This window comes from Dioscorea cayenensis, unplaced genomic scaffold (genome assembly GCF_009730915.1).
Source record: "Dioscorea cayenensis subsp. rotundata cultivar TDr96_F1 unplaced genomic scaffold, TDr96_F1_v2_PseudoChromosome.rev07_lg8_w22 25.fasta BLBR01001396.1, whole genome shotgun sequence".
Lineage (NCBI taxonomy): Eukaryota > Viridiplantae > Streptophyta > Magnoliopsida > Dioscoreales > Dioscoreaceae > Dioscorea > Dioscorea cayenensis.
In genome coordinates, this window is record NW_024087787.1 from 181,780 (window position 1) to 197,072 (window position 15,293).

Consider the following 15,293-nt stretch of genomic DNA (forward strand, 5'->3'; position numbering starts at 1 on the left):
TATAAAGTATGTAAGAGCGCATTTCTAGTTGTTAGAGCAAATTGAAGATAAATTAGTTGTAGCAACTACTCCTATAAAAGTCCTATATATATATATATATATATATATGTATATTGTTATAAAAATAAGAAAACAAAAAAAAAATAAAAACAAATAAAAACCATACCAAAGTGGAAAGAAGAGAAATAGCCAACTTTTTATTCACTTCCTTCTTTATCACATGTATCTCACCGATATCTTATACAATATTACAAAGCCAGGTTGAAAGGAATATGAAAAGTCATAGGAATTATAGAAGTTTATAAGATGAAGAAGTTTGGGGGTTTGGGGAGATGAAGGGGTAAACATTATATAGGCATCCATTTTAATTAATGTTTCATAACACTGCCCTTTGGATGCCTACAGTCAAAGGAAATGCATCGTTAAAACCTTACTAGTAAAAACCCAATGGGATAAAAATCTAGTGAAGGAAGAACAGTACATTATCCCTAATATACGCTATAATTATTACCTCATTAAAAAACCTTACCAGGAAAACCCAATAGAAAAAACCAATTGTTAAAGGAAAAAGAGTGCAGCATGTATTAACTCCCCCTCATGATAATATTAATATACGCTTCATGTGTTACCTCATTAAAACCTTGTCAGAAAAACCTAGTGGAATAAAACCATGACGAAGGAAAAACAAACAAAAGAAAACAAATAAAAATCATACCAAATTGGAGAGAAGAGAAATAGCCGACTTTTTATTCACTTCCTTATTTATCACATGTATCTCATCGGCCTTTTTCTCTTTAATTTGAGTGATTCTTGTTAAAGATCAACAAGATGTTTTGTTGTATGACAGGTACGTGACCAATGACCTTTGCCACCACAATGATAGCATGGATTATTCATATGATTACTAGTTTGCCCATAATTGTAATTATTGTGTATCATCACATTCACTTTAGGAAATGGAGTCTAACTGGTAGAATGAGACTTATGATTCTTCATTAGCTGCTCGTTATTTTTTTTCAACAATGAGAAATTAAGAAATCAATTCAGAGTATTTCTTGAAACCATTTTTTCATGATATTGCTGCTGCAAGAGCACATTGGATGCATGAAAAATGAAAAAAAAAAATTCTCTAACATATCTTTCTTTTACATTATTCCAAAGAATAAGTGGGTCTTTTACTATAAGGTATTCAGTTTTCAATCCTTAAGGTAGGTGGTGGCAGAGAAAGATATGGCTTTGAAATTATCTTGGTTGGATGCTTTATTCCTTTCTTTGATTGTGTTTTGAGGACCATTTGCATCCAAATGAATTTCAACATCTAACACCCATGATAAATACTTCTTCCCTGTAATGACAAGAGCCACACATTCAAGTTTCACAAGATTCGACATATGGATATTATCACAGATATAAGATGAGTCCAATAATATCAAATATCATGAAAATTGAATTCTTGTGAAAGCAAATATGAATATAAAAAGTATGCATCTATTATTTGTTATTAGGAGATCTATGATAACTAAGATCAAAACAATTTACCTCGAAGCTTGAAACGTAGAGCTTTTGCGCTGATAACATATTATAAAATTAAGAAAACAAATAAAAAAAACAAATAAAAACCATACCAAAGTGGAAAGAAGAGAAATAGCCAATTTCTTATTCACTTCCTTCTTTATCACATGTATCTTATCGGTATCTTACACAAGATTACAAAGCCTCTATTTATAGGCTGAGAGGAATATAAAAAGTCATAGGAATTGTAGGAGTTTATAGGATGAAGAGGTTTGGGAGTTTGGGGAAATGAAGGGGTTAACATTAATAGGCATCCATTTTAATTAATGTTTCATAATAGTATATATATTATTGTAAAAGAAGTAATTAGTTATATATATATATATATATATGATAGGGACGAACATAAGTGTTCGTGCCAATCGCGTAATAAAGTGTTTTTGAAGTGCAGAGTGTCAATCCACAAGGAAGGAGGTGAATACTAGTAGTAACTTTAAATCTGAAAATTAGCCTAATGAAGTACGTGAAGTGTGTGAACACAAAAACAAAAGAAAACTAGAAAATATGGGAAAATCACAAGGTGTCAATCGTGTAATAAAGTGTGCTTGAAGTGCAGAGAGTCGGTCCACAAAGAAGGAGGTGAATACTAGTAGTAACTCTAAATCAGAAAATTAACCTAATGAAGTACGTGAAGTATGTGAACAAAAAAACAAAAGAAAACTAGAAAATACAGGAAAATCACAGGAGAGAATTCAAGGAAGAGAATGGTGTCTGGGCATAGCATCCCTCTAGGGTTATGAAGTACAGGACAATAGTTGTCTAAGCATGCAATCCTATTTCAACCAAAAGGTTTCCAAAAGCATACAAAACCCGATTTCTCAGACGAAGTGTAACTAAATCGGTGCATTGCTAATACAGACATCCACACAATCGCATTAAGACTCTATGAAACCTTATTGTGGGCTAATGACAATCTATTAAGTAAAAAATCTCCCCCTAAAGAGAGATTGTCCCTAATCTGAATACATAGTAGAAATGCGATTTTTCCTAAAATCTACTCCACATGATTGCAAAGAGAACGGAGATTATCATCAACCCACTAGGAAGGATTGTGGGAGACAAAGTCTTTTAGATACCCTAACTAGAGGGCACCCACTATCCTCTCAAATTGCGGTAAGCCTATACTAGGTGGAAATTTCTTCTTGTCACGTAGCAATACAAGATATGAGAGATAGGGCTTTCACCTAGTTAGCCATCAAGCATCTATTCACACAATTAGACTCAAATAGATATGATTGCAAAAGAGAAATTAATTAAAGCATAAGAGATCCAACAACTAAAGTCACAAAATATAAACCCTAGAGTTCAACTATGCCCAAACACCTATAAATTAGCCCTCCATTAATGGAGGGCAAACATTCAAGATACGAAAAATAAGGGTAAACATAGGATCCATGAAAACCCCTTTGTCAATCCCTAGGATGGAGAGTCTCCAAGGTAGACTCCACACGCGCCGCCAAGATGAGCTTCACGGCTACGATCTTTATTCCCCTTGAATACCATGCCAAATCCCTCTTCAAATCTTGCCTAAGGTGCTGGAGATTCAGCCCATTTCTTCCTCAATCTCACCTCCAAGAATCACCCCCAAAAAATAGAGAGATAGAATAAATGATGATCTAGAAATCCTCTTAAGTTCTATTTATACCCGACTGCTTATGTGCGTAAGGGTTAGGCCATAAGGGAGCTGGAGAAGATAGTCATGAGCATTACGATAACGCTTACGACCGTAAGCCACATCTGTAAAGTCTTCTGAATATATTACCGTCCAGCTTACGACCGTAAGCGCTGGACCGTAAGATGCTCTATCTGATTCTTGTGATTGTCCTTGCGAGCGTACATTGTGGTAGTAAGCTACTCTGGATGGTCCTTATGGGCATCCTTACAGGCGTAAGTGATGAGTGCATTTCATATCATGTTTACTTACCCTCAATCCATTCATTTTCTTGCCATTTAGCACATTTTTTTCTATATTCGGTGCTATTCTGGGTATATTTGTTGTTGATGCAGAAATTCAGGGCTCGAAACAATTAGGAGTGAATTTTGTAGCCAAACAAGTGAAGAATGGAAAATTAGAGCTGTCAAAACGGGCCTAACCCGTCGGGCTGACCCGCCCTGCCAATAAAAATTGGCAGGTTGTGTTGGCCTTTTGTAGGCCCATTTGGAAGCGGGCTGAAATGGGTCAACTTGTTTGGGTTAGGGTCTTGGGCGGGGCGGGGTGGGCTTTTGGGCGGGCTAGCCTGCCCCTTTAATTTATAAAAAAAAAATTAAAAGGTTTAATGAATTGAAATTCAGCCCCTCTTTCTCATGAATCTAACGATTCTCAACCTAATTGATCTGATTTGCCCTTCACCCACCGCTAGCAAGGTCCCGAGGTCTGGCATCTCCACTCTTCATCGCCATCACCAACATTGTCTCCCTTCATTCCCATCGTCAGGCGGCCACCCAATCAACCGACTCCCTGTAAAGAGCTCTCCATTCAAAGTCGTAACCTAATCCACTCCTCTCTCTCTCTCTCTCTCTCTAGTCATTGGCTCTCTATTCTCTAACGAATCTCTCTCACACAGGGCAGTGAAATAAGATGCATTGTTTTAAGCTTCAAATAAAGTTAGTATCATAAGCAATTATTATATGTTTGTTAATTAAGGAGTTAATGATTCCACTGATATTAATTAACAAAGTTTTCAATTGGTGAAACCAAGGAATGACCACAGCCTTACACACTATGACTAAATTAATTATATTTAATGAAAATTACAAAAAAATTTAATTAATCAAGATTGCTTTAGATGGCAGAGGCTTGCTTACTAAATTATTTGAGCTGCCCGCCAGACCATTTTATGTCTTTTTCAGTGGTTTATGATGAGTTTGTTTTTAGCCTATGATGGTTGTAAATCTTGTTGAGGAGATGAATATTATTATTGTTGTTGATTTTTATTTAAGAAATAAAAAAGTGTTGGATCCTATAGAGATTTGATTGTCTCTAACCAAAGTTTTCAATGATGGATCTATTGGATTATCTCCAATCAAAGATGAAAAAGAAACAGTAATTTTATGACTTGAAGTTTAGGTTTGTCGACTCATGATCAGGTTTACTAAGAAACACATGGAGGTCATGATGTCATAATCTCCACTCATTCAATCTGCAAAGTCTCTTTCAAGAACCATTTTACTTGTTAACATTGAGTGGTTTCCTCAGTGTATATATACGTACAAACACATTCTTCTCACATTCACACCATTTTTAAGTGTTTTATGTGGAGACCATCCATTGAGTTTGTGGAGAAGTAGTCAATGGCTTCTTAGAAACCTTTTCTCCATCATCATACACCACCATCATCTCCATGTATGCTTGTCCTCATTCTTTTCCATTTAGTTTCACTGAGCAATGCATTTATACATTGTTTTGTTTACTTATCATCAGTAGTTATGACTATTTCACATGTACACAAACCCTTAACCCTATGAAAAACCAAAAAACTCACACAAACACACACACACACACACACTAAGGTTACAATAAGAAAAACTCAACATGAAGATTCAAAGCAACAAGCACGGAGTGCACCAAAAATAGAACCACATATGCATTAGAATATTCCATTTTTTTGGGAGGATTATATATATGAACATCAGTGCACCAAGATTCATTAAAATATGAGCTAGTTGCCACAAATAAACAAACATTACCATGCGTGAATAGCTAAGTGGAAAGCATTTAGGAATTAAGATCATCCTTGGCTTCAGTGAAAGCTTTGTCCTTTCTCTATCAATGGTGGAATGCGCGTATGTTTTAGTTTTCTTTAATTATCTCTTTTTATTACCCCAAAAAATTCATGTGTCATTAGTTAACAATCATAAGAAGATTGGACCATTGTACTTAATAATATCATATTTTTATCGTTTCTTATCATTGTCAAATATTTGATTATTTTATCATATTTTTATATCATTTCTTATTTTTTTCATATATATTTGCAAGATAAATTAAAATCATGGAGTCCGCCTCTTTGAATCAAAGTGTGAACTTAGATGAAGAAGACTTGGAAAGCACTAAATCGGATAAGGAGGCAAGTAAAAAGGAGATAGAATTTTCTGATGCTTGGAATTTCTTTATAAAGAAAGGGGTGGATCAAGATGGCATACAAATAGCAGAATGTAAGGGATTTAAGAAAGAATACAAATGTGGGGGTAAAAGGTATGGGACTTTTTCATTGAGGAGCCACAAGGATAATTGCAAAATGATTAAATGATGTTGGACAAATATTTTTTTATCATGAAGAAAAGATAAGGTCAAAGAAAATAGATCAAAAAATTGCATGTGGCTTATTAGCTATTGCAGTTATAAAACATGATTTGTCATTTTCATTTGTTGAATATGATAGCATTAGAGCTTGGATAAAATATGTAAATCCCTATGGCATTTGCATTTCAAGAAATACTCTTGTTTCTGATATTACAAGAATATATATGAGGGAGAAAGGAAATCTTAAGCATGTTTTGGGTAATATTCAGAATAGAATTTGCTTAACTTCAGATGTGTGGACTGCATGCACTAGTGAGGCCTACATTTGCTTAACAGGACATTTTATTGATGAAAATTAGAAATTGAACAATAAAATTCTTAACTTTGCTTAATTGCCTCCTCCACACTCGGGAGTTGAATTACCTACAAAGTTATTTTCATTTTTGAAAGAATGGGGAATTGAGAAAAAAAATGTTTTCTTTGACATTGGATAATGCATCTAGCAATGACAATATGCAAGATATTTTGAAAAAGCAACTGTCTTTGCATGATAGTTTGTTATGTGGTGGCAAATTTTTCTATACTCATTGTTTTACTCACATTTTGAATCTCATTGTGTAAGAATGTTTGAAAGTAGCTCATGATGCTTTGCATAAAATCAGAGAATCTGTCAAATATGTGAAGGGTTCAGAAAGTAGAATGAAAAAATTTGAAGAATGTGTGAGCGCAATTGGCAACATCAACACCATTATTGGCTTGCGTTTAGATGTATCCACCCATTGGAATTCGACATATTTGATGTTGGATAGTGTCATTAAATATAAAAGGGCATTCGCTTCTCTTAAATTGAATGATAGAAATTATAAGTATTGCCCTTCAAATGAAGAATGGAAAAGAGGAGAGAAAATATATGAGTTCTTGGAGCCTTTTTATGACACTACCAACTTGATATCGGAATTTTCTTATCCTACATCAAATCTGTATTTTATCCAAGTTTGGAAGATTGAAGCTTTATTGAAGAAAAACTTGACAAGAAGATGTGTTGATTAGTGATATGTGTAGAAGGATGAAAGAAAAATTTGATAAATATTGGAGACAATATAGCATGGTGCTTGCATTTGGGGTTATCCTTGACCCACGAATTAAATTATCAATGTTGGAGTATTTTTATGGGAAGATTGAGAGTGATTCTACTAAACGCCAAGAGAAGGTGTCACTTGTGAGAACAAAACTATACACACTTTTTGAGCAATATTCAAATGCTAATAATTCAAGTCCTTCCCAACCACAATCTTCTTCTATCATTACACCTACATCTACACAAGGTGGTGGAGGAATTAAAAGTAAGGGTAAAAGAATCTTTGATGTAAGTGCTTTATCACTTTCTTTCTTTATATATTTCTCTAATTTGTTTATATTTTTTTATGATAACATACGCGAATTATTGATTGTAGGAAAATCAAGCATTTGACATGTAATCAATTACAAGTGCGGGAAAATCTCAATTGGATTTATTTGGAGGAGCCAAAGCTTGAATTTGCATATTATGAAGATTTGAATGTGTTGGAATATTGGAAGAATCATAAGCATAGGTTCCCAATTCTTGCATTAATGGCAGGTGATGTCTTAGCTATCCCAATAACAACTGTTGCATCTGAATCGGCATTTTCTTTTGGTGCACGTGTGCTCAACAAATATAGAAGTTGTTTCCTTCCTAAAAAAGTGCATGCTCTCATTTGCACCCGTAATTGGTTGCATAGTTATAACATTGGTAATTTATAAGTTATTAATTTAAATTGTTTATTTAGTTGAAATCTTGAAACATTTGTTTATATTAAATTCAATTTTTAACTAGTTTTTATATTTGGAATTTTTTTTTGTAGATAATGAAGATGAAGCAAATACTAAATCAACTCATCCGGTGAGTGTTCAAATATTGTTGAAGTTATTGATGAAGATAGAATGGAAGGAGGAAATGGAGAAGAGGAAAATTTGAATGATTTAATTTAATGGTTGATGGATTTTAAATTTGTAATGAACTCTATTATTGTATGTCTTAAGACTTAAGAGGGAGAGAGACATGAAGAATTATGAAATATTTGTTTGTCTTATGGTTGAAAAACTATTTCATTATTGATGTTAAGATGCTTTTTGTTAGAATTATAAAAGATCATTTTGCTTATAAATAGGAAGGAGATGGTTGATTTCCATTATCAATTAGAAATTTAAGTTGCCATGTGTTGAATTGTTGTTTCTTTTAAATTTTTAATGGATGATAAATGAGGATAAATGTTTTATGTGCTTTATGTAGTATCATGGTATTGATATTTTTTTATCTATAGTTTTTCAATTCATGTGGGAATTTTTGAATGTTGGGTTAATTGATTAACTTGGTTGAATATGTTGTTATTTACATGTTTTATTATTTTAGTTGTGTGATTTATCATAACCTCATATGTAAAATATTTTTTGAAATATGTCTTTTGTATTATGTTTTGTGTTTTAATAAATATCTTTTGGTTTGGTTTGGTTAGTTAAAAAGAATTATTCAATATATAAAATATATAATTTTTAATTTTTTTATATTTTTAGGGGGCCGGCCCGCTCAACCCACCAACCCAAGGTGGGTTGGGTCGGGTTGGCACTTTGCCAACATACCAAATGACAGGTTTTGGTAGCCCACGGACCGGCCTGCGCCCTGCCGGCCCGTATTGACAGGTATGTGGAAAATGTTGCTAAGTGTTCAAGCTTAGCACGAGCAGAGCACGGTCGTGATCTGTCCCACTGATTATCTCTGCCTGAATAATCGCTCAGTGAAAATTCAAGCTGAGGGTGCTTTCAAGCTGAACACGGTTATTTTAGGCTTAGGGTATTTTCTACTTAACAGGAGAAGCACGCTTTGCTTTCTCCTAGTATAATCGCGCTCACGTGAAGCACGGGCGGAGCACGATCATGCTTCCTCCCACTAGAAAATCTAAATGAGCACTTAGCCGATTCACTCAAAATCCTAATCGAGAAAGCACGGTCTAAGCATGACCGTGCTTAGCCTGTGTCGAGCCCGAGATCATCCTTTTTAACTCCAGATTCTAGGGCTTCACTCTGATCTTTGTTTGGGGACTCCTCTCTCTACCAGGAGGACTTTGATGAGAGCGAAGATCAGGCTTCACCACACCTTCTAAGGGGATCAAAGACGAGTTGGAGGCACAAGGGAAATGGGGTTAGCATATCGGAGCTCAACTAGGAAGATCATCTTCAGAAAAAGGGAGTCATGTCTTCTTCCTTCAGCTCTTTCTCTTTATCTTCCTTGTTGCACCCGTCCATGAGGGGCTAACCGTCCATGGTGCCCCGGGACATGAACTATGATGCTTTGTATGCTTTGACTACTTGCTTTTAATATCTACGGAGTTCTTTTAGATTCATGTGTTTAATCTTGTGTTACATAACTTGATGTGTTGTATTTGCACAGTTGCTTTGGTAAAACTCAATGTATTGATTACTATAGTTGTAATTGCTTATGTGATTGCAAAACTTGATGTGTTTGAAATGCACAGTCATCTTGGCAAAACTTGGTGTACATGAGAACCATAGATGCAACATTGCTTGTGAGCACACACTTGAACTTTAGAATGTACCTGGTAGGCTTTAGAAGTAAGTCAGCATGCTATAGCTCATAGGAATCATCCCAGGGCATTGCTTTCTTGTTGTTGAAAACCTCGTTCCTAATCCATCTTTTATCTCCACCTATTCTTTCTTTTGTTTGTATGTTCTTGTTCTTAAAACCAACCCAATTCTTGCTCAACTAGACATCGAAAGAAAAGTGAGTACTTTAAGTCCAGTCCCTATGGTTCGACAACCCTACCCCTCACGGGGTACCACTGTATTACTTGTGTGCGACCTGTACACTTGCGGAGAGTGCATCAGTAAGCCTTGCCCATAAGGTCCTCTAAGTTGACTCTTAATCCTCCTTACGGGTATAAACATGCCTACAAGGCCTTCTAGCTAGACTAGACTAACGGCTGTAAGGCCAACCGTAAGCTGCCCATAAGCTACCTAGTTTACCTTGTCCTTGTTCTAATGATGCCGAGAGAGCTCCAACTTCATCTTTTTCGATCTAAATTGCTTTATTTGGATCTCTCTCGCCTATAAGCACTGCCCTAAGTCTGTTAATACAAAACACATGATATTTAGCTTCGAATTCTACATTATGGTCTAATGCATGCCAAATGAGTTTATAAATAGATATGAAATACATGAAAAATATACACTCATCAATATATCATTAGTTACTGAATTCACAAATATTGCAGTGCTTGATTACTTAAAAAAATGAGCCATATTCTCTCATTGATCGACACTTGTTTTAACTCACATTGTTATGTGTCTAAAAAATAAATAAATAAATAAATAAATAAAAATAATCAATGTTTCATTAACTTCTCTCAATATCATGTTACATAGCTAGACCAAGAGTGGATGAGATGAAAACTATCAAGTTAATGATGAAGAGGAAGAGCTAGTCCATTGCTAATAAAATCAATTAATAAACTTGAAAAAAAAAATTAAAGAGAGTGATAAAATCAAAATAAAATAATAAAATATAAAAAAATAAAATTTATACAATATTATTATTTATTCCTTAACTACATATTCTCCTTAAATAAATGAAATCAATTTACTAAAATAATTTTCTAATAAGGGATTAAGAATTAGAAGAGTGCAATTAATCTAACATCTATACAGAATTTGTTTTTTTTACAACATATATTTGGCGTACTCTTTAATGCATAAGATGATTAAGAAAAATATCTTTATATTTTTTTCAAATGTGATTCTTGGTGAATATGCCGAAGGAATGATGGAAAAAATTTATTAATTAAAATTACTAAAAGGCAATTATTTAAACTCCGTGCAAGCGAGATACTTGATGGACTTTGTTAGTTTTACATATTGGATGTTTATTATTTAACTATACCTTCCATCCATAAAATAGAGATAATCAAATTGAGAATATATTGGTGAAGAATTTTTAATAATATACTCTTAAATTGTTTTGGAAAAATATGTCGATGTATGCTTATATAGTGTCAAAAAAAAATGTATGCTTATATTTAAAAAACATTAACTAACCATTTCATAATTTCAAAAAATTGAGACTATTAACCTTAGAAAAAGTTTCTTAATTCTTCCCTTCTTGATCACCATGATCTCCTTATAAGAAACATGAGAAATAGCTATCATTTAATTATTATTAGTAGATCATAGTATATACAATTGCTAGCTCAATATTTGGTAGTATAAATAAACAGAGTAAAAAATATTATAGTTTGAATTGAATTACCTAAATACCTAACCTTATATGCAACCAAGTGCTTTTAGTCAACAAATATCAAGTTCAATTAATATTAACTCAACTCAAGCATGCAGACACAAAATTTACATATATATATATATATATATATATAGTGAAACTAAGCTAACATATACACCACTGCGCTATTTCAAGGAAAAATCCTTTTATTTATTATAAGCAGATACATGAACACGAGTACAATGAAGACATCAAACATCATAAGCACGCATACATATACATATATATATATATATATATATGCATATCAACATAAGTGTAATCCTTATATATAAGGGTTCACAATCATATATATATAATTAATAGTCCTTCTTAACATCATAGATAGATAGATAGATAGATCAATAGATAGATAGAATAAGTATATAGCTTCATATTTGTGTTATATAATGGTTAAGGGTAACCAAGACCACCGCCGCCATAGCCACCACCATAACCACCACCACCATAGCCTCCAATATAGCCACCACCACCAAACCACTTTGGGATGCCGCCGACATAGCCATTCCACCCCGGTATGCCACCGAAGTAGCCAGGTTCACCGTAGCCGCCGGGGAAGTCTCCGAAGTACTTCTCACCATGGTGATCCAAGCTGTATCTTTTTCCATAGTTGTGGCTTGGTGGAGTATCATATCCTTCAGGCAACGTCTCCTCATCTTCTATTGCTTTGCTTTCTTTTCCCACTGCATGCCATGCATCAAATTAACCAGGTTTATGTATATCAGGTTGAGTACGTATATGTTCATATATATATATATATATACATGCATGTACACATTTATCTTGCATGCACGTAAGTAATTTTTTTATTACTTTAATCAGTATTATTAAGAGATCAGCTAAACATGAGAATATTTGATAAACTAATTAGCAATTAGCAAATATTATTAAGGGAACAAAACATGAGAAGCTCGCATGTTTATATATATTCTTTTTATTACCTTAATCATAACTTTGATTCCGTTAAAAATGAAGAAGAAGAAGAGAGATATATATACCAGTTTGTTGTGCTAGATCCCTAGCTGAAACCACTTCAAAGGAGATGAATTGAATGGTTGCCAAGAAAGCAAACAAAAGCAGCAGATACTTAGAAGAAGCCATGAGAGAGGAAGAGGATTATAGGGTTAGGGTTTATAGTGTGATAGAACCATGGCTTGCATGCCTCTCTATTTATAGTGATAAGATGCAAGAAAAGATTGCATGGTATACGTGAGCCTTGTCACAGTTCATTTTTAAGTGCATTTAATATACTTTTAAAGTATCATCTTATCTTTGATTTCATTGTTTCCATCCCATGACTTTTTGTTTGTGGAGTTCGGTAAATGATGGTGAAATTTCAGGCATTTTCTCCCTACTTAATGAAGTTGTTTACAACCACTATTCACCGTGCACCACAATTATCCTTTTGAGATATATATAAAGTCCATAAAGTACAAAATGAAGATAAATGAAAAAGCGCTGCTCGGTGATTTCAGTTTAACTCTAAAGTAAATAGTTTGTATTTTATGAGATTTGTATTATATAAAGATTAATTAATTAGTCTTCAATCCATATTAATTGTAGTGAAAAACAATAAAACACCTAAACTTTTAATAAAAAAAATCTATAACATACATTTTAATAAATTTTTTATATAAATACTAACTTCTTTATATATTTTTTCTTCTCATTTCTACAGATCATCTCCCCTGGTTCTGGTACCAGGGAATACCCTGGTTCCAACCTATTAAAAATTAACACGTGTCCCTATTTGCAATAGAAAAAATATAATAATATCACATGGGACACGTGTCAGAATATGAAAGGCTGGTACCAATGTATTCTCTAGTTCCAAAACCAGGGGAGATGAACTCACTCTTAAACTCTACATACGATAAGAAAATATCTTATTTATAGAAAGGTGATACATAGTACGTGCATGCAAAAGTTCACACACAATTCTTTCATCAAACCTTCACCAAACACCAACTCATACATACGGTGCTTATTCATACAATACATAGTATATTAATTTTTAGCTATAGTTTCAATATATAATCAAGGGTCATCACCCGGGAGATCACCATTACCTGGATAGCCACCGTTATATCCACCACCACCATTCCCCTGATAACCACCATAATATCCACCACCATTCCCTGGATAACCACCATAATATCCACCACCATTCCCCGGATAACCACCATTATATCCACCACCATTTCCAGGATTATAACCACCATTATATCCACCACCATTTCCAGGATTATAACCACCAATATATCCACCACCATGCGAGGGATAACCATTATAACCGCCGCCATTTTTTGGATATCCATGGTATCCTCCATTACTGCCATGATATTTTGGATAACCACCATAATAACCATGTTCACCACCACCTTTATACCCACCATGACCCTTTGGATAACCTCCATAGTAACCATGTCCACCATAACCATACTTGGGATAACCACCATAGCCATAGCCACCATGACCTTTGGGATACCCACCATAGTAGCCATGATCACCACCAGGCTGGGGATAACCACCATAATAACCATGGTCACCACCACCTGGTGTTCCACGGTTGTACCACTTTGACTCTGATGGAGAACTAGTGTAGGTGCTCTTACTGCTGAAGTTTTCCTCATGATTTTTCTCGTTTTCTTTGGTATCTTTGTTCAGTTTTTCGTCCTCTGCAACAAATAATTTTTTATTTTTAATTTAAATATTCTCTTGTGCATAATATTAATATATATATATATATATTGTTTATTGAAATGTGTATAAGTTTTTCATATGTATCTTTTGCAAATACTGTTTCGAACTCATTGTAAATGGTGGTTTATCTATTTTTTTAAGTTTAAAAATATTATATATACACACACTTGTACACGCATTAGTTACAAAGGTTATATTCATATTTTGCATGCATCCTTAAGATTATAAAGTTTAGCTTAGTGTTATCTTTTCTAAATTCATCAATTAACCTCAAAATTGGTGTGCATGCTATATAGCTGACGTGGCACTATGCCATGGCATCACCGCATCATATATATATATATATATATATCATTTGCCCTTGAATTTTGGATGATGAGAGATCAAATTCTCACTAGTGCAAAGTAAAGATGCATAAAATATTTAATAAAAATATGCACACACTGACGAGTTTCTCATAGACTGGAATGTTCATTGCCTGATAGTCATGTGGGGTGATATGGCTAATCTATTTTATTAAAAAAAAAAAATCACACAACTAATGATTAGTGTTAAATTAATATCTAGCGCACCCCACATATATGTTAAATCATGTTGAACCACTTGAGTGCAGCATTAGTCATTCATAAGGATTTAAGTCAACTTAGATGGTTTTGTAATAATTAATACCAAAATGAATTTTTAAGAGTTAAAGTAATAAAATTAAATAAAACTTGAGAAATCAAAGTATGAAGCTATAAAGTGAATATAATCATTTAAATAATAATTAATAAGAAGAAAAAGATAAGATAAAGAGAGGAGAGGTGTACTAGTTTCCTCAGCAAGCTCTCTTGCTTTAGCCACATCTAGAAAGATGATGAAAATGGTTGCCAAGAAAGCAAAGCAGATGAACATAGACTTAAACTTTGGAGAAGTACTCATGATGGGCAAAGAGATAATAATGTACTCAAAGTGAGAAGAATCATGTGCATTCATAGGCCTATTTATAGAGAGGAGTTCATGCATGCTCTACATCCATAAAATTAAAACTCGATCATGCATGTTGGGGGTTAATTAGCAACATCAAATAAGATAACTTTAATCAGTTATGCTTTTTTGTTTTTGTGGTTCATGATGGTACAGAGAAGAGCTTTTTTTCTTTGTTTAGACTGCTTTGTGTTGGTTAATAAAGTTTAGTGTTAGATGTTCACGAGTTCAACTACATTTCATGGTTTTGAGAAACTTGAAGTCACTTCACATGAGTGAAAGTGAACTTCATGCAATTAACATGAGTTTAAGTACAATCAAATGTTTGATTGAGTATTAACTTGTATATTTAGTTTAATTAATATTAGATAAGCACTGTGATGATCCTTGATCAACGACCTTTTTAAAATATATAAAGTCAATTGCCTCTATTTTAATATT

At 33.7% G+C, this 15,293-nt stretch overlaps 2 protein-coding genes across 2 annotated transcripts; both read right to left on the reverse strand.

The window, feature by feature from the left end:
- Window positions 1–11,332: 11,332 nt before the first annotated feature.
- Window positions 11,333–12,318, reverse strand: LOC120256328 (5'-3' exoribonuclease 2-like). The gene is made up of 2 exons (XM_039264027.1): window positions 12,182–12,318; window positions 11,333–11,866 (listed from the first exon to the last, which is right to left on the reverse strand). Exons 1-2 carry the CDS (start codon window positions 12,282–12,284, stop codon window positions 11,577–11,579), a joined length of 393 nt encoding a protein of 130 aa, XP_039119961.1. The 5' UTR covers window positions 12,285–12,318; the 3' UTR covers window positions 11,333–11,576.
- A 734-nt stretch (window positions 12,319–13,052) lies between these two features.
- Window positions 13,053–14,844, reverse strand: LOC120256326 (cold and drought-regulated protein CORA-like). Its single transcript, XM_039264025.1, has 2 exons — window positions 14,696–14,844; window positions 13,053–13,861 (listed from the first exon to the last, which is right to left on the reverse strand). Exons 1-2 carry the CDS (start codon window positions 14,805–14,807, stop codon window positions 13,221–13,223), a joined length of 753 nt encoding a protein of 250 aa, XP_039119959.1. The 5' UTR covers window positions 14,808–14,844; the 3' UTR covers window positions 13,053–13,220.
- Between the last annotated feature and the right edge of the window lie 449 nt (window positions 14,845–15,293).

Coding starts and splice junctions, on each gene's coding strand:
- LOC120256326 (XM_039264025.1), bottom strand. CDS start 14,807: ATGAGTACTTCTCCAAAGTTTAAGTCTATGTTCATCTGCTTTGCTTTC. Junction 13,862..14,695: donor AGAGCTTGCTGAGGAAACTA/GTACACCTCTCC, acceptor TATTTGTTGCAG/AGGACGAAAAACTGAACAAA.
- LOC120256328 (XM_039264027.1), bottom strand. CDS start 12,284: ATGGCTTCTTCTAAGTATCTGCTGCTTTTGTTTGCTTTCTTGGCAACC. Junction 11,867..12,181: donor GGATCTAGCACAACAAACTG/GTATATATATCT, acceptor CATGGCATGCAG/TGGGAAAAGAAAGCAAAGCA.